Source organism: Macrotis lagotis, chromosome 5 (genome assembly GCF_037893015.1).
Source record: "Macrotis lagotis isolate mMagLag1 chromosome 5, bilby.v1.9.chrom.fasta, whole genome shotgun sequence".
Classification (NCBI taxonomy): Eukaryota; Metazoa; Chordata; class Mammalia; order Peramelemorphia; family Peramelidae; genus Macrotis; species Macrotis lagotis.
In genome coordinates, this window is record NC_133662.1 from 266,030,245 (window position 1) to 266,056,075 (window position 25,831).

The 25,831-nt window shown below is 36.4% G+C and overlaps 1 protein-coding gene across 1 annotated transcript; it reads right to left on the reverse strand.

Annotated features, from left to right (window-relative positions):
* Positions 1 to 2,033: 2,033 nt before the first annotated feature.
* On the reverse strand, positions 2,034 to 2,918 carry LOC141489565 (taste receptor type 2 member 7-like). Its single transcript, XM_074190125.1, has one exon. It carries the CDS (start codon positions 2,916 to 2,918, stop codon positions 2,034 to 2,036), a length of 885 nt encoding a protein of 294 aa, XP_074046226.1.
* Between the last annotated feature and the right edge of the window lie 22,913 nt (positions 2,919 to 25,831).

The following is a 25,831-nucleotide window of genomic DNA, read 5'->3' on the forward strand; positions in this document are numbered from 1 at the left end:
TAGGTACTAGTGTTATTAAAACCAAATAACCAGAAATTATAATAACCAAACTTGGATCCAAGAGTTGAAGACAGTTCCACTTCACTTGAAGATTAAGGAGTATTATGAATCTGAAACAAAGAATGTAATATTAGACTTTTCTGTAGATGATTAAAAATAAAAATTAAAAAATCAGGCATCTTAAGACTAAATTTGTCCCTTTGCTGCTTTTATTTGTTGCTCCAGATTTTATTTTCTAGGCACAGTTAAATAAGGTCCAATCCCTCTTTCATCTGACAATTCTTTATTTTTTTTCTTTGAAGGAAGTTATTATGCCTGATTCTCAGTCTTTGTCTCTGCAGACTAAATATCAACACCATTTCCTTTAAGCAGTCCTCATAAGGCATGAACTTGAGTCCCTTCATCATCTTGGTTGTCCTCTTTTGGCCACCCTCAGCCTTATTGATATTCTTCTCAAAAGGTAATGCCCAGAACTGAACACACTCTTTCCAAGTATAGACTTATCAAGTTCAGAAACACCAGGGTTAAGACTTCCCTATTCTCATCAAGAAGTTTCATTACCCAAAAGTTCTTTCTTTAGCAATCAAGAAATGCAGGTGATGGTGATTTCTTATTTAAAAGGTAACTGTAGTTGGCAAGATGGTATCCTGGCATGATGAGATAATGGCAAATGTAGCAGTTGGAATGATTAGAACTCCAGATATGACTAGGCACAGACATTTCTTGTATAAAGGAACCAGCCTCCTCGTTCTCCTGGAAAACTGAAAGCAGAGAATGGAGGTTTCCAAGCATTTACCTTGAATCTCCTATGGCATCCACATCATTCTTGAAGATTCACTTCTAGAACCTTTCCATCTGATGAGTTTCCCCATCTTTTGAAGAGGACTTTAATACTCATTCTGATTTAGGTGACTGGTACATCCATGTATGCCTTCTTCCTACTAGAATGGAAGTATTCTGGTAAGAACTCTTTCCATTTTACAATGTTGTCTGCCACCACCCAGTCAAAGAAACTGATTTTTTGTTTGCTCTTTCCTAAATGAAGCTGAAAGTGTGACCTGAGGAATAGGGTTTGTCTGGGTTGACATTCACCTTTGACATGAACTTCATCTTTAGCAAAATAACTCAGCTAGGTCCAAAAAAATTAGGTTGGAAAATGAATTAGACCAGAGGGCAGAGTCAGTTGGGCTGTTAAAGAGTCTGGGAACAGAGGAGAGATCTGAGGAATAAAAATGGAAGTGACAAGAAGAGCACTGAAAATGGTGGGACAGTGGCTGGGAATGTAAAATGGACAGGATTTGGACTCATGACTTGGTTTCAAATTCCATCACCACTGTTAATGATATTCATGACTCTGGGCATGTATCCCAACCTTTCTTTACCTCCAAATTCCTTTCTGAAATAAATATCATTCTAGTTCCATAATCTCTGATCCTGTGATCTTTCTAGGTTCAGAGTTTTCTCATCTATAAAATGAGCTAATTAAGCTAGACAGCAACTGAAGTACCTAGTGACTGTGGCTCAATGATATTATGACTCATGGAGGTTTCTTCCAGCTTTAGACACATTACACTGAGCATTGTTCAGGCCTCAGTGGCTTCATCCAGAAAATGATGGTATTGGATTAATAACTTCTGATATCCTGTATGACTCTGTTCCTAGAATGCTCTGTCTCACAATGTGATTCTGTAACAACAAGAAATTTAAACTTTGTCCAAAATGTCCCAGAACTGTTCCAGGTGCCCAGAATAAACATGAGAAATTTTCTACCTGGGCAGCTAGGTGGTCCAGTGAATTGAGCATTGGTCCCAGAGTCAGAAAGTCTTGAGTTCAAATCTGACCTCAGACAATAATTACCTAACTGTGTGCCTTTGAACAAATCACATAAACCTATTGCTTGCCCCTCCCCCAAAAGAAAGACAATCCTAACAGTCAGTAATGTTCCACTGAATGGAGAAAGAGAGAAGTCAGAAAAACCTTCCAAGTTGACTTGTTTGTCCAAAGAAGGTACCAAGTTTCCCATGGCATTCAAGCTATGGTTTTCCTCCTTGGAGGCAGAGCAGGGTTTGATGCCACATCCAAATGGATGCCTGCTTCAGTTTACTGTTTCCCAGAATCAAGATGAAAGAATGGACTAAGGGATAGAAGCCTCCCATGACAATTCCCAGCAAATCTACCAGCCTTTGCTCCAGCATTGAGGAGGTCAACCTGATTATGAAAATATTTAAGTAGTAGAGGATGACGAGGAAGAGGTAGGAGACCATCCATCTCATGACTCTAATATGGGCCTCAGTGCTAGGATCTCTGAAACCTGTGGCGTTGAACTGCATCTGCCGAGTGTGTCTCCATAGCGACAAGATCAGTAGGAAACAGGAGATCAGAGACATGAGCAATAGGATGATATGTCCAAAGTAGAACAGACTTTGTATGACATTGAATTGGAGGCTTTCCATTTGGAAAAGCCTAGTGTGGTTTTTAACTTCCTTTCTTTTCATGCTCCCAATGAAGTCTTCCCTGAATTCCTTCATTAGGATTAGGTTCAAGAACAGAAAGATTATCAAGGACCCCAGCAAGATCATGAGGATTACCTTATTAATTCTCCTCTTGAACCAGAGGAAAAGGTGGTGGGAGAAATGGGCAATCTTCAGGAAGTAGAAGACAATGAGACAAGAGGCAAGGGAGATACTGCAGTTGTTGGAGAAGATGGTCAAGTACAAAAGAACCAGTAGGGTTTCACTGCTAGCAAAAACGTCCTTGTAAAAGATTCTCACCACTCCAGTGACTACTGTGATCCAATGCAGGAAGATTCTCACTAAAGCCAGACTCATGAAGATGGAATCCACCAAAAAGAACTTCCTTCTCTTCACCCAGTCTATGCAGCACACCAGGACAATAAAGGTATTGATTAAAGTCCCCATTATGGCTTCTGCAACTCCAACAATAAGACATATATTCTCTGGTACACTTAGCATTTCTTCAGAGGCAGCTGGGCACAGTGGACAAACCAATGGACTCTAGAAGTAGAGAAACTGTGTTCAAATCTCACCTCTAATACTTAGGAACTCTGAGACCTCGGCAAGTCACTGCTGTCTCTTAAGTCTTGGTTTTTTCATATGTAAAATGAGTCTTTGCATGTATGCCTTCTGAAATCTCTTCCAACTCCAAAATTATGAGGAAAACAGTTCACTTTAAAATAGCCCCTGTGGTTAATATTTCTAATTTAGCTTTGGTTCTAACTGGTCCACCAAGTGCCCCTGGTGTGGAATGGGGCTTCTATATGTAACTCACCTGAAATATTTCCAGACATTCTGCCTTCTAATTTTTACCTTGGGCTTGCCTGCTGCTTCAATGGCTGAGAGACTGAGCTACAATTTGCAGAAATGCAAATTGGGTAGATTATATTTCAGTGTTTGGAACCATATTTCTCAGGGCAAGAACCCTATTCTAGTTTGGTGAACTTTTGGGCATAGAAAAACCCTCTGGGGGTGGGGGGGGATTAGTTTCCTTGTCTATAAAATCTCTGATGTGCCTACTTTATGGAGTAGTTGGGAAAGATCAGAACCTTCATTTAAGTGCAATGCTTTGAAAAATTAATAAAAGCCAATGTATTATCCTGTGACTTTGCTGAAAATTGCATAATAAGATAATAGTTTTTTAGTAGGAATGGGTGCTGTATTTTGTCAAAAAATTTTCCAGCAACTATTGATTTAATCATATGATTTATGAAAGGTTTGTTATTGATAACATTAATTATACTAACAGTTTTTCTAATATTGAACCAACCCTGCATTCCTGGGATAAATCCAACTTGGTCATAATGTATTATCCTAGTGATAACTTGTTGTAATTGTTTTGCTAAGATTTTATTTAGGATTTTTGCATCTATATTCATCAGGGAGATAGATCTGTAATTTTCAATCTGTTTTAACTCTTCCTGGTTTAGGTAACAGCACCATTTTGGTATCATAGAAAGAGTTAGTGAGAGTTCCGTCTTCACCTATTTATCCAAAGAGTTTATATAGAATTGGAACCAATTGTTCCTTGAATGTCTGATAGAATTCACTTGTGAATCCTTATGGCCCTGGAGATTTTCAGTTAGGGAGTTCAATAATGGCTTGTTTAATTTCTTTTTCTGAGATAGGGTTATTTAGATATTTAATTTCTTCTTCACTTAATCTGGGCAACTTCTATTTTTGTAAATATTCATCCATTTCACTTAGATTGTCAAATTTATTAGCATAGAGTTGGGCAAAATAATTCCAAAGTATTACTTTGATTTCCTCCTCACTGGTGGTGAGTTCACCTTTTTCATTTATGATACTAGCAATTTGGTTTTGTTCTTTATTTTTTCAAACAAACTGACCAAAGGTTTATCAATTTTATTGGTTTTTTCATAAAGTCAACTCTTGGTTTTATTTATTAGTTCAATAGTTTTCTTGCTTTCAATTTTATTGATTTCTCCTTTAATTTTTAGAATTTCTAATTTGGTATTTAATTGGGGGCTTTTATTTTCTTCTTTTTCCAATTTTTAGTTGTATATTTAGTTCATTGATTTCCTCTTTCTCTAATTTATTCACATAAGCATTTAAAGATATAATATATCCCCTGACAGCTGCCTTGAGTGTATTCCATAGGTTTTAGTATGTTGTTAAGTTATTGCCATTAACTAGGATGAAATAATTATTTCTATAATTCGTTGTTTGATCCACTCATTCTTTAAAATGAGATTATTTAATTTCTGATTAGTTTGGGGTCTATATCTCCCTGGCCCAATGTATTCACTATTTCTGCCTTTCTGCAATTGATCATTAGGGTTTTATGCCCTAGTACATGGTCAATTCTTGTACTTTCTATCCACATTCAATTTCCTCCATAAGTCTACCATAACTAGATTTTCTAACAATCTATTTATCTCCTTAACTTCCTGCTTGTTTATTTTGTGATTAGATTTATCTAAATCTGAGAGCAGGAGGTTAAGGTCTCCCACTAGGAGAGTTTTGCTGTCTTTGCAGTTCTTTCAACTTCTCCTCTAAGAATTTGGATGCTGTATCATTGGTATTGAATTTACTTTATTATCCATATTCCCCAGTATTTTGTTTCTGAATACTGCCACCTTAAGTGTATTTGCCCTCCTCTATCAATCTCCCTCCCCTTTTTCCCTTTTTTCACTTTCTTCTGTTAGCTCTCCTTTCTCTCCCCCCTCCCTATCCCCTCCCCTTTTCCCATTTTAATACTTGAAAGGTAAGAAGTTTCTTACTCTAACTGAGTGTATGTAAGTCAATTTTAAGCTAAGTCTGATGAGAGGAAGATTCAAGTGGTTCTCATCTCCTCCCTTCTTTTCCTCTGTTGCAATAGATCTTTTGTCCCTCTCAATGTAATGAGGTTTGCCCCATTCATTCTCCTCCATCCTCCCATCTCCTTACTGTCCCCCTCTTTAAGGAAGTATTGTTTTTAAGTCATTCTATCTGAATCACAGAAAAATCATGAGCATCCATCACTTCTGGTTAGGTATATTCTCCCTTACAGAGTTGCAATTCTCAAGAGTTATGAGAATATTTCTCCCAGGTGGGGATATATTCGATTTTATCTTATTAGTTAGTGATTTTTATTTACCTTTTATTTATTTATTTTTACCTTTTCATGTGTCTCTTGAGCCTCCTGTTTGGCATTCAAATTTTCTATTTAGCTCTGGTCTTTTCATAAGGAAACGTTGGCAGGCTCCCATTTTATTAAATGTCCATCTTTTCCCCTGGAAGAGAAGGCTCAACTTTGCTAGATAGTGGATTCTTGAATGCTTTCCAAGATCCCTTGCTCTTTGGAATATCTCACTCCAGGCCTTCTGATCCCTTAATGTTGATGCAGCCAGGTCCTGCATAATCTTTACTTCTGTTCCTTGGTATTTAAATTGTATCTTTCTGGCTGCTTACAGGATTTTCTCTTTTATCTGATAATTTTGGAATTTGGCCACAACATTCCTTGGTGTTTTCATTGTAGGATCTCTTTCCAGAGGGGATCAATGGATTCTTTCAAGAACTACTTTGCCCTCTGGTTGCATGATATCAGGGCAGTTTTCCAGCACGAAATCCCCTAATATTAAGTCTAGGCTTTTTTTTTCTCTCTTCAATGTTTTCAGGAAGACCTACAATTCTCAAGTTGTCCCTTCTTTATTCTCAAGGTCAGTGGTTTTGCTGATGAGTTATTTTACATTTTCTTCTATTCTTTTGATCTTTTGGTTTTGTTTAATGCAATCTTGTTGTCTCATGAAGTCATTAGTTTTCACAAATTCCATTCTTTTTTTTTTTAGAGAAGAATTTTCTTCATTTACCTTTTGAAACTCCAGTTGGTCAATTCTATTTTTGAAGGGGTTTTTCCATTTGTCCAAGTGTAGTTTGGAGAGAATTATTTTCTTTTTGTATTTGTCTAATCATACTTTCCAAGGATTTGTTTTGTTGTTGCAGGATGTTAATTTTCTCTTGCAACATGTTAATTTTCTCTTGAGTTTCTTCTCCCAATTTTTCCAGTTGATTTTTAAGTCTGTCCTGATTTCTACCAGGAAGTCTTTCTAGACTGGAGACCAATTCATATCTTCCTCAGAAGTGTTAGATCTCTCTGGGTTAGAATCTGTTTCTTCTAAAGTATTTCTCCATGAGGCCCCCCTTCCATTGGACTTCCTTCATTTTCCTAGGATCTTGTGTTGGGCCTGGCTCTCAGAGGTTTGCTTTTGAAAACCCTAGAGGCTTTGTTCACTTGGTCTAATAATTCCAACAGCGGCCAGTAGGTGGTGTTGGTTGCTTTCTCTGGAGTGTTTGAAGCTATCTCCCTAATCCTGGAGAGAGTAAGGAGGGAGGGAGGAGGGGCAGCAAAGTCTAAATTGTCCTTGAACGATAGGCTGGGTCCTGGGGGGCGGGGTATTCAATCTCCCTTTCATCTGAGTGAACTCTGTTGCCCACACTTGAGCCTGAGGGGTTGGGAGCTGGGGGCCATTACTGTTCCTTCTGGGAAGAAGGCTCAGCAAAAACTATGGAGCTCAAATCTTGTGCTCAGCTGTCATTTTCCAGAGGTACTCAGCAACTCTCTGTGCTGGAACTCACCCTCCTGATGACTGGAGCACACCAGAGTTCCTCTCCCCTTCCTGCCCCACCTCAAAAAAAAATTCTGCCACTAAAACTGTTCCTTGGATCTGCCACTCACCAAATTCTCTGTGCCAACAATGCACTAATGTGCCCATTATTTCACAAACTCTTCAACATTGATTTTACTTATCTTTTGTTGTCTTTTCCAATTTGCTAGATATGAGGAGAAATTTCAGGGTTGTTTTTATTTGCATTTGTCTTGTTATTAGTTATTTGGAATCTTCTGTCTTATAGTTAATGATTGTTTCCAATTCTTTGAGAACTGTTTGTTCTAAATCTTTGATTACTTATCTATTATGAACAATGAGGGTTATGAGTGATGTCTTTTTTTTGCATGGATTTAAGTAATGGAGAGTTGCACAAAGTTATCCACTGAACTTTCTTTCCCCATATCATCATGATCCAGCATAGCAAGACAGAATCAAGACAACTTGTGATAGCCCTGAATGCAGTGGATAACCTTGGCAAATTTCATATCTAATCAAATCCTAAGTGTTCAGGGTGCAGCCACTGTGTATCTGCAGCTTCTTGGAGCTAAAGGTGAAAATTCAGAGGCTCAGATGGACATCAAGGGTAGAAAGCAGCCCTGAAAAGGGCTCAACAGTCCTCATACCAGGATTACATATCTTCCTTGAACACACCCTACACTTTACCCAGAAAGGGTAGAGGAACAGTCGATATGGTATTTTCTACCAAATAACTCCAGAAAAAATGCCAGAAACAGAACAGAGGTCTGTAAACATTTGCAGATCTGATCAAGGCCTTTGATTCTTTCAGTACTGAGAGTTTATAGAAAATAATGTCAAAATTCGGTTGCCCAGAGAAGTTCATCAGTATTGTACATCAGTTCCATGATGGTGTGCATATCGAAGTTCCAGACAATGCTCTCAAGATTTCCCAGTCACCAATGGAGTGAAACAAGAGTGTTTCCTCACTCCAATATTTTTAGCATGATGTTTTCAGCCATGTTATCAAATGCCTTCACTGAGGATGAAGATGGCCTTAAAGTCAGCTACAGCACTGCTGGCAAATTCTTCAACTTGAAAAGACTACAAGGCAAGACCAAAGTGGAAGGGATGTTGGTGCAGGATCTTTTGTTTGTAGATCATTGTGCATTCAGTGCAGCCTCTGAAGCTGAGATGTGCCAAATGATGGATCTATTCTCTGCTTCTTGTGCTAATTTGGTCAAACAATTAACACCATGAAAACCCACGTGCTCCATCAGTCAGCACCACACCATCCACATGTGGAACCATCTATTACAGCAAATGGAGGAGTTTTGAGGACTGTGGACAAGTTCACTTCCCTTGGCAATGTCCTTTCCAGGGAGGTTCACATCGACAATGAGGTTGCTACTCACATTGCCAGAGCTAGCTCAGTATTTAGGAGGCTCCAAAAGAAAGTAGGGAAGAGGAGAGGTATTAGACTGACTACTAAAGTGAAGATCTGCAGAGCTGTTGTGCTGACCTCATATCTGTATGCCTGTGAAACCTGGACAGTCTACCAGCGCCATGTCAGGAAACTGAATTGCTTCCATTTAAGTGGTCTTAGGAAGATTCTGAAGATCACCTGCAGGAGAAGATACCAGATACCAAGGACCTTTCTTGAGCTTTACTGCTTAGCATTCCAACATGACTACAGAGAGCACAACTCTGATGTGCTGGTAATGTTGTGAGAATGCCAGATAGACGCTAGAAAGCTTTCACAAGGGGATCAGAAGAAGTGATGCTAAGACTCTGAAGAACTTTAGAAATGATTGTACAGCATGAGAGACATTGGCACAGGACTGCCCAGCATGGCATGCCCTCAGCAGTGAGGGGGCTGTGCTCTATAAAGAAGGCAGAATTGAAGTAGCTCAATGGAAACATGATATATATGAGTCTAGAATACCTACCCTAGGGGTTCCCATGTACTATTTGAACCCAAATTTTGGTAGAGCATTCTGAGTTTATATTGGGTTGATCAGCCACAGTCGGACACATTGTACTTTGTCTCAAACATAGCGATATCATTTTGGTCTTCTTTGATAAGGAAGGAAGTACAAGAACCAACCAACCAATGAGGGTAAAAATATCTTTGTATCATATATCTCAGATAAGGAACCGATATACAAATAATATAGTAATTAATTAAATTATATTACTAAATCTAAAGTCTATTTCCCAATAGATAAGAAGTCAAAAAATATGAATAAATACTATCTGAACATTTTTACCCCAGTAAAAATCATGTGAAAGAATGTCCCAAATCATTAATAACAAAGGCAAAAATCAAAATTCCTCAAGGTTTTCTCTCAGTCCAGAATATTTGTAAAGGTAGCAATCAGTAAAGATAATTGATGTTATCAGACTTGTAGAAGGTTGCTATATATGTGCATTGTTTGTGAAGTTATGAGTGAATTATTCTAAGAAATATAGAAAGCAGCTTGGAAATATAAAAAGTAACAAAACTGCCTATATCATCTGACACATTTTTTTTCCACATTTAGACATATATTCCAAAGGGATCAATGATAAGAAGAAGGGTCCTATATAAATATTTATAGCAGCTAGTTAGCTAAGTGGTGCAGTACATAGAACACTGGTCCTAGAGTCAGGAGGAATTGAGTTCAAATCTGACTTCAAACACTCAATAATTACCTAGTTGTATGACCTTGGGTATGTCACTTAACCCCAATGCCTTGCAAAAGCCCCCCTCCAGAAATATTTATAGCAGTATTTCTTATATGAGCAAAGAAATGGAAACGAAATAGGTGTCCATCACTTAGGAAGTGGTTAATAAAATTTTCACAACTGAATGGATAATGAAATTTTATTGTCCCATAAGAAAAAACAATCACTGTAATGAACAGAGAAGAAGGGGGAGATTTATATGAACCAATGCAAAATGATATAAATACAATCAAGCAAACTGTATTCAAAACAATGACTAGAGTAGATACAGGATGTTATAAAAAGCAAATATCCCAAAGTTATTATAATCAAACTTGGATCCAAGAGTCAAAAACAGTTCCCCTTCCCTTGAACATTAGGGAGTACTATGGATCTGAAACACAGCATCTAGTATCAGAATTTTCTTTCATGTTAATTTTACTCAAATTTCCCTCTCATTTTTTCTTTTGTTATATGTCTTTCTGAGAGTAGAAAACAGAGTGATATTTTGGGAGATGTAGACGATAAAAAATAAAAATAACAAAAAAATTGTCTCTTTGTTACTTCTATTTATTGCTCCAGATTTTATTTTCTAGGTACAATTAAAATAGGTCCTCTTTCATCTGACAATCCTTCATTTTTTTTTCTGAAAAAAGTTATCATGTCCCTCTCCAGACTAAATGTTTACACCATTTCCTTTAAGCAGGCTTCATAAGGCATCAACATGTGTCCCTTCATCATCTTGGTAGTCTTCTTTCCACCACCTTCTGGTTTATTGATATTTTTCTCAAAAGGTAATGCCCAAAACTGAGCACACTCTTTCAAATGTAGTCTCATCAAGTCCAGGCACATCAGGGAGAAAACTTCCCTATTCTGGTTGAGATGTTCCATCACCCAACAGTCTTTTCTTTAACAATCAAAAAATACAAGTGAAGATGATTGATTATTTAAAAGGCAACTATCATAGGAAAGATTGCATCTTGGTAGGATGGGATGATGCCACAGGTGGAAATTGAGAGGATTCCAGCTCCATTTGAGACTAGAGATAGACATTTCTTGTCTCCTTGTTCTCCTGAAAAATTGAAACCAGAGAATAGGGATTTCCAGTATTTGTCTTGAATCTCCTAAGGCATCCACATCATTCTGGAAGATCCATTTCTGGAACCTTGCCATCTTTCAAATAGGAGTCTGGTGTTCATTCTGATTTAGGTGATTGGTACTGCCATGTCAGCCTTCTTTCTCCTAGAATGGAAGTTTCTGAGAGCAAAGCTCTTTCCATTTTGGAATGTTTTCTGCCATCACCCACTCAGGGAAACTAGTTTATGTTTGCTTTTCCCCAAACCAAATTGAAAGTGTCACCTAAGGAAAAGTATTTCTATGATTTGACTTTGGATTCAATTCCTCACTTAGTAAAATTCCATTCCATATCTCAGCCCTGCTGCTTTTCAAATAAGGCTATTCAGTAAAGCAAGGCTTGGTTTGATGAAGCTATTTGATCAAACTATTTAAAAAGAAAAAAGCAACCTTAGTCAACTCAAGGAAGCCTAGAAAATCCTGTGAAATGAAGCAGTCAAACATTGTTTAAAAACCATCTTCAAACCTATGAGGACAGTATTCTTGGTCATTCCCATGGGAAACCATCAAGCATCTACTCACAAGAACATATTCTGAAAGATTACTCTCTAGGTAATGGAGGAGACTCAAAGACTGAAGAACTCTAAGTTAGAGTCTCTCTTACAAGGTGTAATAGAATTTGACCTCTATCAAAACTCTAGATCACATGTAGACTCTTCTCCAACTCTGCTTAGCTTTTCTTATGTATAGTCCAACTTTTACCCCAGTGGATTCGAGTGGAGGGGATTTTTTCCAACTTTATATAAACAAACCCTGTCTGTCAGTCATGCCCACTTAGCAGGAAGATGAAAAAAATCCTCATAGTCCTCTTTTCCAGGTCAACTTGTGCTCATTTCTCTCATCACTTTATGTCCTGAGCCTTCTTTGAAAATATTCACCATTTGAATCTAGTACCACTGCATTCCGAGTGAGAGAAGTGATCATCAAATCAACTGAGTAACACATGGAATAAAGCAATCAGTGGGACAAATTGGGAATAGGATATTTAGAAGACAATGTGTTCAGTAAATGGAAACATTCCACCTATTATAAATTATAATCATATACCCTTTGGCCTTTCATGTTACTACTAGATCATCCTACAAAGAGAAAAAAAAGGAAAGAGAACAGAACACATATATAAAAAATAATTAAAACTACCTTTTTGTGGGAACAAAAAACTGGAAACCAAAAGAATGATCAGCAATTGTGGCATGACTGAAGAAATTGTATATTCCAGCCTCGACATTCTGCTTCCTACCAAATTGTCTGTCTACTATACAACTTCTCATACTTTAATTTTCTTTCAGTAAATGTTACTGGACACATACCTATTTTCTGCTTTTCATCTGTGTGGTATTCTCCATGGTTTGATTCTCCCTATAGCTCACAAGTATAACTCCTTTCTAGTGGAAAACTCAGTCAATAAACACTTCCAAACTATTACCATAGTTCAGGAACTAGGATAAATATCGGGGATCCAAAGAAAGATAAATCATAAGCAATTGCTATTTATAAAATGATTCAAACTCTAGCTGCTAACATACCCAAAGAAACTAAACAAATGCAATTACAAGTAAAACCAGATTTAAATAACTGGAGAAATATTATTTGCTCATGGAGAGGCCACACCAATAGAATATTATAAACAACTGCTACCTACATTAAAATAGTGACATAGAACTCTACTAGAGTATTTTTTAATAGAGCTAGAAAACATGTAAAAAAATCATCTTGAGAAATAAAAATCCAGAATATCAAGGGCATTAATGAAGAAAATAGGGAAAGGAAGAGATGCTAGTACTACCTGATCAAAAACTGTACTCCAAGGTCATAATCATCAAAATGATTTGCTGCAAGATAAAAAATAGAAAACTTTATCAGCAGAAGAGATAATACACAATATAAGTGAATGTAGAAGCAAATGAACACAGTAACCTTCGGTCTGACAAAGAATTCACTCTGCAAATTTTACAAAACAAAACAAAAAACAACCATTCAATGTTGGGAAACAAGAACATTTTCCAGCAGAAACCATCTCACCTTGTATTCCTAGATAAAGGCAATGTGCTAAGTGCTTTACAATATGATCTTATTGGGTCTTCACAAGGAACCTGGAAGACAGGTATTGTTATTATCTCCATTTTATGAATGAGGAAACTTGGGCAAAAAAAGTTTAAATAGTTTGTTCAAGGCCACACAGCTACTAAGTGTCTGAGGCCATATTTTAACAGAGGGTTTCCTGACTTGAGATCCAATAATCCATCCCCTGAGCCCCCTAATTCTAAACACCAATTATAATCCTGTTAGAAAAATTGAATGAGAAGGAATGAAGGAAGAATTCATAAGGGGATTAAAGAAGACTCTCAGAAATAGTATTGTGACACTTTATAAACAGATGTGAAATAATTTAAATTTTGATAAATAGTTGTTTGTATTGATTCCCTCTGGAAAGAGATTCTAAAATGAAAACACCAAGAAATATTGTGGCCAAATTCCAGAATTATCAGATAAAAGAGAAAATCCTGCAAGTAGCCAGAAAGAAACAATTTAAATACCAAGGAGTCACAATAAGGATTACACAGGACCTGGCTGCATCAACATTAAGGGATTGAAGGGCCTGGAATGAGATATTCCAAAGAGCAAGGGAGCTTGGAATGCAGCCAAGCATCCACTATCTGGCAAAGCTGAGGCTTCTCTTCCAGGGGAAAAGATGGACATTTAGCGAAATGGGAGACTTCCAACATTTCCTGATGAAAAGACCAGAGGTAAATAGAAAATTTGGACATCAAAAAGGAAGCTCAAGAGACACATGAAAAGGGTTTAAAAAGTGGGGGGGGGAAGAAAAAGAACTGCTATCCAATAAGATGAAACTGGCTATATCCCCACTTGGGAGAAAGATTCTTATAACTCTTGAGAATTGAATCTCTATTAGAGAGAATATGCTTAGCCAGAAGTCATGGACACTCATGACTTTTCTGTGCCTCAGATAGAATGATTTAAAAACAATATCTCCTTAAGAAAGGGGACAATAATGAGACAGGAGGACCGAGGAGAATGAATGGGGTAAATCACATTACATTAAGAGGCTCAAAAGACCTATTGCAATAGAGGAGAAGAAAGGAAGAGGTTAGAACCACCTGAATCTTCTTCTCATCAGACTTGGTTTTAAGTTAATTTAATACACTCACACAGTTAAGCTAAAAAACTTATGTTGCCTCTCAAATATTAAAAGAGGAAAAGGGGAGGGGGTAATGGGAAGGGGGAGTAAAAGGGGAACTAACAGAAGGAAGGGAAGGAGGAAGGGGAAAAGGGAAAGGGGAAAGAAAAGGGAGGGGGTTGATATAGGAGGGCAAACACACTGAAGGTGGCAGTATTCAGAAACCAAACATTGGGAATATAGATAAAGGGAAAAGAGGAGAAAATACAAACATAGGGAAGATAGCATGGAGGGCAACAAAGAGTTAGTAATTATAACTTTGAATGTGAAGGGGATGGACTCTCCCTTGAAACATAAGTAAATAGCAAAATGGATTAAAAACCAGAATCCTACAACATGCTGCTTACAAGAAACTCATTTGAAGCAGAGGCATACATATAAAGTAAAAGTAAAAGATTGGAGCAAAATATATTTTGCTTCAGCTGAAGAGAAAAAAGCAGGGGTAGCAATTATTATCTCAGTCAAAGCAGTTGCAAAAATAGATATCATTAAAAGAGATAAGGAAGGAAACTATATCCTCCTAAAAGTTACCATAGACAATAAAGTAATTTCAGTACTAAATATGTATGTACCCAATGGGATAGCATCTAGATTCTTAGAGGAGAAGTTGAAAGAGCTTTAGGAAGACATAGAGAGCAAAACTCTAATAGTGGGAGACCTCAACCTACCACTCTCAGATTCAGATAAATCTAATAAAAAATAAGTAAGAAGGAAGTTAAGGAGGTAAATAGATTGTTAGAAAACTTATATATAATATACATGAAGGAAATTGAATGGGGATAGAAAGGAATACACTTTTTCTTCTGCAGTACATGGCACTTACACAAATATTGACCATGTACTAGGGCATAAAAATGATCAGTTGCAGAAAGGAAGAAATAGTGAATCCATCTTTCTCAGATCACAATGCAATAAATGTCATATGCAATATTGGGCTGAGGAGATATAGACACAAAACCAATTGGAAACTGAATAACCTCATTTTAAAGAATGACTGGATCAAAAAACAAATTATAGAAAGAATTAATCATTTCATCCTAGATAATGATGATCACTAAACAACATAACTGTGGGATTCACTCAAGGTGGCTATCAGGGGATATTTTTTATCCTTAAATGCTTACATGAATAAATTAGAGAAAGAGAAAATCAATGAACTAAATATACAACTAAAAAATTAGAGAAAGAAGAAATTTAAAAAACCCCAATTAAATACTAAATTAGAAATCCTTAAAATTAGAGGAGAAATTAATAAAATCAAAAGCAAGAAAACTATTGAACTTATATATAAAACCAAGAGTTGATTTTTAGAACAAACCAATAAAATTGATAAACTTATGGTCAATTTGATTTAAAAAAGAAAGAAGAAAACCAAATTGCTAGTATCATAAATGAAAGGTGAACTCACCACCAATGAGAAGGAAATAAAAGTAATAATTCAGAATTATTTTGCCCAACTCTATGCCAATAAATTTGACAATACAAGTGAAATGAACAAATATTTATGAAAATATGTTGCCCAGGTTAAATGAAGAGGAAATTAATTACCTAAATAATCCTGTCTCAGAAAAGAAATTAAATAAACCAATATTGAACTCCATAAGAAAAAAATCTCCATGGTCATATAGATTCACAAGTGAATTCTATCAATCATTGAAGGAATAATTGGTTCTAATTCTATATAAACTCTGTGGGAAAATAGGTGAAGACAGAACTCTGCCTAACTCTTTCTATGACACCAATATGGTACTCTCCCTGATGAATACAGATGCAAAAATCTTAAATAAAATCTTAGCAAAATGATTACAACAGGGGCGGCTAGGTGGCACAGTGGATAAAGCACCAGCCCTGGAGTCAGGAGTACCTGGGTTCAAATCTGGTCTCAGACACTTAATAATTACCTAGCTATGTGGCCTTGAGCAAGCCACTTAACCCCATTTGCCTTTCAAAAAAACCTTTTAAAAAAATGATTACAACAACTTATCACTAGGGTAATACATTATGATCAAGTAGTATTTATCCCAGGAATGCAGGGTTGGTTCAATATTAGGAAAACTGTTAGTCTAATCAATTATATCAATAACAAACCTAGCAGAAATCATATGATCATATCAATAGATGTTGAAAAATCTTTTGACAAAATGCAGCATCCATTCCTACTAAAAACACTAGAGAGTGTAGGAATAAATGGATTGTTCCTTAGAATAATAAGCAGTATGTATCTGAAGCCATCATCAATCATTACATGCAATGGGGATAGGCTAGAGGCATCCTCAATAAGATCAGGGGTGAACAAGGATGCCTATCACTACTATTTAATATCACATTAGAAATGTTAGCTTCAGCAATCAGATGAGAAAAATAAATTAAAGGAATTAGATTTGGGAAGGAAGAGACAAAACTCTCACTCTTTGAAGATGACATGATGGTATACCTAGAGAATCCCAGAAAGTTATCTAAAAAACTACTGGAAATAATTAGAAACTTTAGTAAAGTCACAGGGTATAAAATAAACCCCCATAAATCCTCAACATTTCTATATATGACTAGTAAGATATAGCAGAAAGAGCTTGAAAATGATATCCCATTCAAAGTAACCTCAGACAATATAATACCTGGGAGTCTACCTGCCAAGGCAGACTCAAAAACTTTTTGAAAACAATTACAAAACATTTCTCACACAAACAAAATCAGATTTAAATAACGTCATTTAAATCAACTGCTCATGGATAGGTCAAGCTTATATAATAAAAATGACAATTCTACTAATACTAAACTATTTGTTTATTATCCTACCAATCAAAATTCCAAAAAATTACTTTCATGAGTTAGAAAAAATTGTAAGTAATAAGTCAAGAATTTCCAGGGATTCAATGAAAAAAAGTGCAAAAGAAGGTGGTTTAGCCTTACCAGTTCTAAAATTATATTATAAAGCATCAGTCATCAAAACTGTCTGGTATTGGTTAAGAAATAGAGGGGTGGACCAGTGGAATAGACTAGGTGCAATAGCAGGAAATGATTCTAGTATTCTGCTATTTGATAACCTCAAAGAGTCCAGTTATTGGGATAAAAACTGTTGGGAAAATTAGAAATTAGTATGGAAGAAACTTGAATTAGACCTACACCTCACACCCTAGACCAGGATAAGATCAAAATGGATCCAGGATTTAGACATAAAAACAATATTATAAGCAAACTAGATGATCAAGGAGTAGTTTACCTGTCAGATCTATGGAAAGGGAAGCAGTTTATGACCAAGGAAGAGGTGGAGAACATCATTAGATAATTTTAATTACATTAAACTAAAAAGCTTTTGCACAGACAAAACCACTGTAACAAAGATCAAAAGAAATGTAGTAAATTGGGAAACAATCTTTACAACTAATGATTCTGACAAAGGACTCATTTCTAAAATATACAGAGAACTGAGTAAAATTTTTTTAAAAAGCCATTCCCCAATTGACAAATGGTCAAAGGATATGCAAAGGCAATTTACTGATGAGATCAAAGCAATCCACAGTCATATGAAAATTTACTCTAAATCACTACTTATTAGAGAAACGCAAATTAATGCATCTCTGAGGTACCACCTCACACCTTTCAGACTGGCCAATATGAACAGAAAGGAAAATGGTCAATGTTGGAAGGGATGTGGGAAATCTGGGACACTAATACATTGTTGGTGGAGCCATGAACTCATCCAACCTTTCTGGAGAGCAATATGGATTTATGCTCAAAGGGCAACAAAAATGTGCATCCCCTTTGATCCAGAAATACCACTACTGGGACTATACACTGAAGAGATGATGAAAAAGGGTAAAAACATCACTTGTACAAAAATATTCATAGCAGCCCTGTTTGTGGTGGAAAAGAATTGAAAATCAAGTAAATGTCCTTCAATTGGGGAATGGCTTAACAAACTGTGGTATATGTATGTCATGGAACACTATGGTTCTATTAGAAACCAGGAGGATTGGGAATTCAGGGAAGCCTGGAGGGATTGGCATGAACTGATGCTGAGTGAGGTGAGCAGAACCAGAAAAACACTGTACACTCTAACAGCAACATGGGGGTGACGATCAACCCTGATGGACTCACTCATTCCATCAGTGCAACAATCAGGGACAATTTGGGGTTGTCTGCAATGGAGAATACCATCTGTATCCAGAGAAAGAACTGTGGAATTTGAATAAAGACCAAGGACTATTACCTTCAATATCAGGAAAAAACCCATTATCTCATTATGTAATTTTGCTATCTCTTATACTTTATTTTTCTTCCTTAAGGATATTATTTCTCTCTCATTACACTCAGCTTGGATCAATGTATACCATGGACATACTGTAAAGACTAACAGACTACTTTTTTGTGGGGTATGGGGAGAGAGAAGCAAGAATAGGGGGAAAATTGTAAAACTCATAATAAATAAAATCTTTCCTAAAAAAACAGAAATCTGGAAGAAGAATCTATTGCTGACCTATATCATTGCTGAAAAACACCCCAATATGAGAGACTCATATGCTATGTCCTTATCTATTCATCTTGCTCATACCTCAGCTTTAGTTTTATTGTACCTCTTTAATAGATCTCTCTCCCCATAGTGTCTTCTGTTTTCACATCCCAACCCCATCTGGGGATGTAACCCAAGCAAATAAACTAATTATCATGCTTATCCACATCTTCTATGGCACTATTTGGTTCAAAAACCTTCCCTGGCTCCTCTCCTTTGTTGTTGTCCAGTCATAGTCTGTCTTGTCTGACTCCTTGACTGATTTGGAATTTTCTTGATAAAGATACTAAAAGTGCTTTGCCATTTCTTGTTCCAGGATATTTTACAGATGAGGAAATTGACAGAAACAGGACTAAGTGACTTGCCCAGGGTCACACAACATCTGCCTCAGGTCAGATTTGAGCTCAGATATTCCTGACTCTAGATGCTCTACCTACGAATTCCTGATTCCTACAAATCTAGACATTACATCCAAACTCTTAACTTACAATATTTTCTGTTTTCTGGCCTCAACTCACCTGTGCCATTATTTTCCCCCTGAGGTTGTGTTTACAAATTTCCCCCCATCTTTCCTACTCTCTACTTCCTTTCTACCTTTCAAAATCTGACCTATTGAGGTGGCTAGGTGGCACAGTGGATGGAGCACTGGCCCTGGAGTCAGGAGGACCTGAGTTCAAATCTGGTCTCAGACACTTAATAATTGCCTAGCTGTGTGGCCTTGGGCAAACTGCTTAATCCCATTGCCTTGCAAAAACCTAAAAAAAAAAAAAATCTGACCTATCATTCAAGGCCCCTGCCAAATATGTTTGCCCGCATTACAATAAAGTATTTAAGTTTTTAAAACTAAATTAAATTTAACAAACATTTTTATCTCTCCTGTCCACTGCTCCCATTAAAAAATAAAAAGTAAACCTCATAATAATTATCCATTGTCCAGCTAAACAAATTCCTTAAATGATTATGTGTAAAAATTATGCATTTTAAATCCATCATCTCTATAACAGACTGTGAGTAGTTTGCTTCATTTTCAGTCCTCTGAACTTTTGCTTGATCATTGTCTTTGCTGGAGTTCTAAGGTCACAATTTATTTTTTTTTTGTAATTTTGTTATTATTTTTAGACTTTTCTCCTTGATCTGTTCACTTCATTCTCTATCGATCCATGCAAGTCTTTCCAGGTCTGACAAAGTCCTTTTCCTAATTTCTTAGGGTACAATAATATCCATTGCATTTATCTGTCATACATTGTGTGGCACCCCCTAGCAGATAAGCATTAGATTCCAGTACTTTGATAGGCCAAAAAATGTTTGTTTTAAATATAATTATAGATGTCCTTTTTTTCTTTCTTTGGGTTCTGAAGTATAGACCTACCCATTGTATGGGTGGCCCGAAAAGCATGCATGGTTTAGCAACTTTTTTTCATAGAAGCAAATTGCTTTCCAGAATGACTGAGTTAATATCAGCCATTTATGTATTAATGACCTATTTTTCCTAAACTACTGCAACTATCTTTTTTCTGTTTTTTATGTTTCCAATTATAGCTAAAGATAATTTTCAACCTTCGTTTTTGTAGTTCTCTTCCTCCTTCCTTTTCCTTTCCTCACTCTAGGGATTGCAAGAAATCTGATGTTGCTTACGCATGTATATTCTCTTACAAATATTTGCATGCTAGTCATTCTGTGACAGAAGAATCAGAAGGGAAAAGGGCAAAAACATGAGAAGAAAAAAAGCAAAAAAACAGATTTAAAAGCGTAGAAATAGCATGCTTTAATCTGCATTCAGATTTTCCAGCTCTTTATCTGGATGAAAGATGGCATTTTCCATTTCATATCTTGTAGAATTGTCTTTGATCACTGTATTGATGAAAAGAGTTAAATCTATCACATCCCACTATTAAAGTGTACAGTGTTCTGGGTTCTGCTCACTTCATTCAGCATCAGTTCCTGTAAAACTTTCCAGAATTTTCTAAAATCAGACTAATCATCTTTTCTTATAAAGCAATAATACTTTATTAGATTCACATATAACAACTTGATCAATCACTCCTCAAATGATGAACTATGACAATTCTTTTACATGTGGATGGTTTTCTTTTGTTGTGACCTCTTTGGGATTGATATGTAGGAATGACATTGCTAAATCCAAGACTATACATAGTTTCATTGCCCTTTAAACATAGTTTCAAATTACTCCCCATTGGGGAGTTGGATCAGTTCACTCTATCAACAGTGCATTAGTGTCCCAAACACTGCAACATTAGAGCATTTGGGTGGCACAATGGAGAAAGTATAGAGTCCAGACTCAGGAAGACTCATTTTTTGTGAGTTTGGATCTAATCTCAAGACAAGTGGCCATGGGCAAATCATTTAATCTTATTTACTCAGCTTCTTCATCTTTCAAATAAGTTGGAGAAGGAAATGGTAAACTATTCTTTGCTTAAAAAACTCCAAATGGGATTATGAAGAGTCAGACATGACTGGACACTAAGAGAAGCATTTCTGATTTTCCTTTCTTTGTCATCTTTATTCAAACATTTGTTGACTGTTCATCCAATGAACCAGTTACTCATGTATATTGGAGCCCTATTTGGAGGATAGCATTTTTCTTTCTGTCTATCCTATCACCACTCCTCTACTTCTCTTGTGTGAGGATGCATTGTGAAGAAGTGGCTGCTCCTGGTAATGAAGAAATTACAGCTTCATTCTCTTATGTCCTTGTTTCCTTCATTCCCTGTATTGTTGATTGTGTTTGGAATCTGTTTTCCTTGAATGCAAATTATATTGAGGAAGAGTAGGCAAACCATGGACAGAGAATCTGTTACTCTTTTGCATCTTCTAATGGAAATTCCTTGAGTAGGGAGCCTCCCATCTTTGATTTTTTTGATTGGTGTTTGATTTGTTTGGGTGTTTGATTGGTAACCCTGGAATTTGGGGATGTTAGTAAATTCTAAAAAGGATGGCTAGAAGCATTCTGAGGTCAGTTGAACTACCACATCAAAACAGAATTTCATAGAAGGGCTTCAATAACCTTTTCCTTTCTCTCATATCCGCCTTCCCCCAAAGAATTCCAGTTCACCTATCTGACATCTAGATTGTCTATCCAGTATCTTTTGGAAGACAGCACCACTTCCTCTCCAATTCACCCCACTAATATTGTTTGGGCCCTTTCCCTAAAGTTAATGTAATATTGGTTTCTTTGCATCCTCCCATTATCACTGTCCAGCTCTGTTTTTTAATTTTTCTTTAATTCTCTTTGATATTCATCCCAAATCAAAGCAAACATCTCATGTCTTCTTTCAGCTTCCTTTTCCTCCCAATTTTACAAAAGAAACTATCACTATCAAGCAAACCTTGTCGTTGTGCTTAACTTCCCTCACCAGCTTTTAATTGTTCTGGGTCTCAATACATGGAATGGAAAAATGAATGAAGAAGCATTTGAGAATTATGTAATAATAGTAATATTGTAAATACAAACAGCCGTGGAGGCAGCTAAGTGGCACAGTGGGTAGAATGCTACTGGCCCTGGAGTCAGGAGGACGTGAGTTTAAATCCAGCCTCAGACACTTTCTAATTACCTAGCGGTGTGACTTTGGGCAAGTCACTTAATTAAGTCATGTCATTATTCATATTGTCTCTGAGATCAGGACTTGATTCCATATCTGGACATTTCTTTTAAAAATTTCACTAAATAAACAAATGCTTATTATATATGTTATGTATCAGGACTGTGCTAAATCCTGGGAATGGTAAAAATAAATCTTGTCCTCAAGTAACTTACAGTCTAATAGGGGAGACTATGTGCAAACTAAAATAGACAAGGTAAACTCTATGCAGAATAAATAGAAAATTATTAAGAGAGGGAAGCCCCTGCAAATAAGAAGGGTTGGGAAGACTTCCTATAGAAGGTGGCATTTTATAAGGTGGCATTAAAGAAAGCAAGGGAGGTTAATAGTCAGAGTGGAGGAGCAAGAGTGTTCAAGGATTAGGGTATAGCCAGAGAAAATGCCCAGAGGGCAGAGATGTAAGGTTTTCTTCATGGAAAACCAGGAAAGCAGTGTCATTGGATTGAAAAGTATTTTTTGAAGAATAAGTTATAGACTGGAAAGGTAGGAGGGGTGTTAGGCTCTAAAAGGGCTTTGAAATAGGAGAGTACCCTGTGTATCCACATCATTCTTTGCAAATGAAAACATCTTTCTTCCCTCCTTCCTAGAACTATTTCTTTTTGTTTCTTCAAAATTTCATTTTGGAGAATCACTCAATCCTCCTGGACTAATTTTGCTTGAAATATTTTAATCAAGGGTACTATCTATCTTTCCTCTGAACCCTGGCAAATCTCCCATCCAAAAATCTAGGGTTCATTTCATATAAGCCTCAGATTGCTTAGTCTTCTGTCATAAATTCAGTGAAGGAGTGGGTCACTTCCTTACTAGGTATTCATGATTTCTAGTCCAGAAACTTATTCCTCTATATTAGGGTGAATTAGAACCAGAATATAACATCATTATATTTGTTCCTCTGTCTTTTAAAGAATGAAATGAGCAGAAGGAGAGCTCTAGTCAATGTTTGAGTAATAGAAGTTTCTCCATTAAGTATCTTAATTACTATTGTGTTGTACCTGAATAAAACTTATGATTTGCATTCCAACTATTTTTATGTCTTTTCAGTCTTGTCTTTATTATATTTATTATATATCATATATTATTTTATATATTATATACTATATATTTTTTTATATATCATATACTATATCTTTATTACCCCTTTAGGGGTTTTTTTGGCAAAAATATTATAGAGTATTTTTTGTCTTTGCTTTCTCCAGCCCATTTTACAGCTAGGAAAATGAGACAAAAAGGGCTGAATAACTTGCCCAGATTCACACAGCCACTGAGTAACTGAGGCTGTGTTTAAATACTGGTCTTCCTGACTTCAGTCCTTGAGCTATATTCATTGCTTCACCTAGCTGCCTCTCAAATTGTTGTATTCCAAATTCTTCATCTATTTAATCTTTGTATCTTTTCCCTTTCACCCTTAACTGATTATTTTCTGACTCCCTCTGGAGCTTTCAGGATTTCTAAATTGACCTGTACCTTCTAGGGTTAGGATTACCAGGCTTCTTGAATTTCTGAATGGCTTTCTTGAATGTTTTTTTCTAGGGAAGGGAGATTTCCTGGGTACCATCAACTTCAAAGTTGCCTTGAATGTATTACTGAATTGAAGAATGAATGAAGAAGCATTTGAGCATTGTGTAAATAACAGTAATATTGTAAATACAAACAGCTCTGGGGCAGCTAAGTGGTACAGTGGATAGAGTGCTGCTGGCCCTGGAGTCAGGAGGACGTGAGTTTAAATCCACACTCAGATACTTTCTAATTACCTAGCGGTGTGACTTTGGGTAAGTCACTTAACTGCATTACCTTGCAAAAACAAAAACAAAACAAACAAACAAACAAATCCAAACAGCTCTGAAAGACTTTATTTTGCTGAACTCTTTATGTTTGCAATGATAATATTGTTTTTCTTTCTTTCTTATTTAGGTGTATGGTGAGTTGGCAGGGAGACAATGTGTATCTGAAAATAAAATAAAATTTAATTTGAAAATGGAAAAAAGAGCCTTCTGGGGTGGAGCCAAGATGGTGGCATGAAGTTAGCATGCTTCTGGAGCTTTATTCCACCAAAAAAAGAAAAGATTGAAACAAGTTTTCAACTGCAGACATCATGGAGGATCTTCAGTGAAGGTCTTTCTCTCCAGCTGAAAAGGGGAAGTAAAGCCCAGCTAGGCTGGAGAGTTGGAAAGCCAGCAGGAACCTTTTAGTTACTGCACAGATCAGGTCCCCACAGCTAGACAACAGCACTGGTCCTGGCAGCTAGATATCGAGGCAGCAGGGAGAGTCCCAACCCCAAACAACGTGTGAACCCTGGGAACACTGGGGCAAAAGACATGACTGGATTGAGAACAAATCACTTCATAGGCTGAACCTGAAGATAAAGGAGGAAATAAACCACTGCACAGGCAATGCCTGGGCTACATAAGCAACATCTTGACCAGTGATAAGCCAGAGATCAGACTCCAGCCCCAGTACAAAGGTCTTGGTTCTATACTCCCTTTGCCCCAAGGGCAGAAAACAAATGAGCAAAATGAGCAAAAAACTTTTCATGAATCATAGAAAGCTACTATGCAGATAGAGATGATAGATAGGGATAGAAAGATACTATGCAGAAAGAGTTGCCTTAACAGAAGAAAAAAATGAAAAATTACCTGCAAGAGGAGTCTCAAAGGAGCCTATGAATTGGACTAAAACCTAAAGCCTCATAGAAGAATGTAAAAAAGCATGCAAAAACCAAAGAAGAGTACAAGAGGAAAAATAGGGAAAAGAAATCAGAGTCATGCAGGAAAATTATGAAAAATTGATCAAGAAATCAACTCCTTTAATTAAAATTACAAAAGACGAACAATGCAACTCTTCAAAATAAAATTGGCCAATTGGAAAAGGAATACAACTTAGCAAAAAATAAAATGAACCAACTGGAAAAAGAAACACAAAAGTTAACTGGAGAAAAGAAAACCCTAAAAGTTAGAACTGGACAAATAGAAACCAATGAATTTATACAATCTATAAAACACCAAAAAGGCTGGGAAAAACTGAAGAAAAATATAAAGCACCATTTTAGCAAAGCAATTACAGCAAGTTATCATTAGGATAATACATATGACCAAGCTGGATTTATCCCAGGAATGCAGGGTTGGTTCAATATTAGGAAAACTGTCAGTAAAATTAACTATGTCAATAACAAACCTATCATAATTTTGATTACATTAAATTAAAAAGCTTTTGCACAAACACTACCACTATAACCAAGATCAAAAGAAATGTAGTAAATTGGGAAACAATCTTTACAACTAGTATTTCTGACAAAGGATTCATTTCTAAAATATATAAAGAACTGAGTCAAATTTGTAAAAAAAAAAAAGCCATTCTTCAGTTGACAAATAGTCAAAGAATATGCAGAGACAATTTACAGATGAGGAAATGAAAGCAATTCATTTAGAGCAAAAGAAAAATTGTTCTAAATCATTACTGATTAGAGAAATGCAAATTAAAGCATTTCTGAGATCCCACCTTACACCTCTCAGATTGGACAATATGACAGAAAGAAAAATGATCAATGTTAGAAGGGATGTGGGAAATCTGGGACACTATTGCATTGT

What these genes read in the sequence shown, in the direction of transcription:
- LOC141489565 (XM_074190125.1), bottom strand. Translation starts at nt 2,918, where the DNA reads ATGGGGACTTTAATCAATACCTTTATTGTCCTGGTGTGCTGCATAGAC.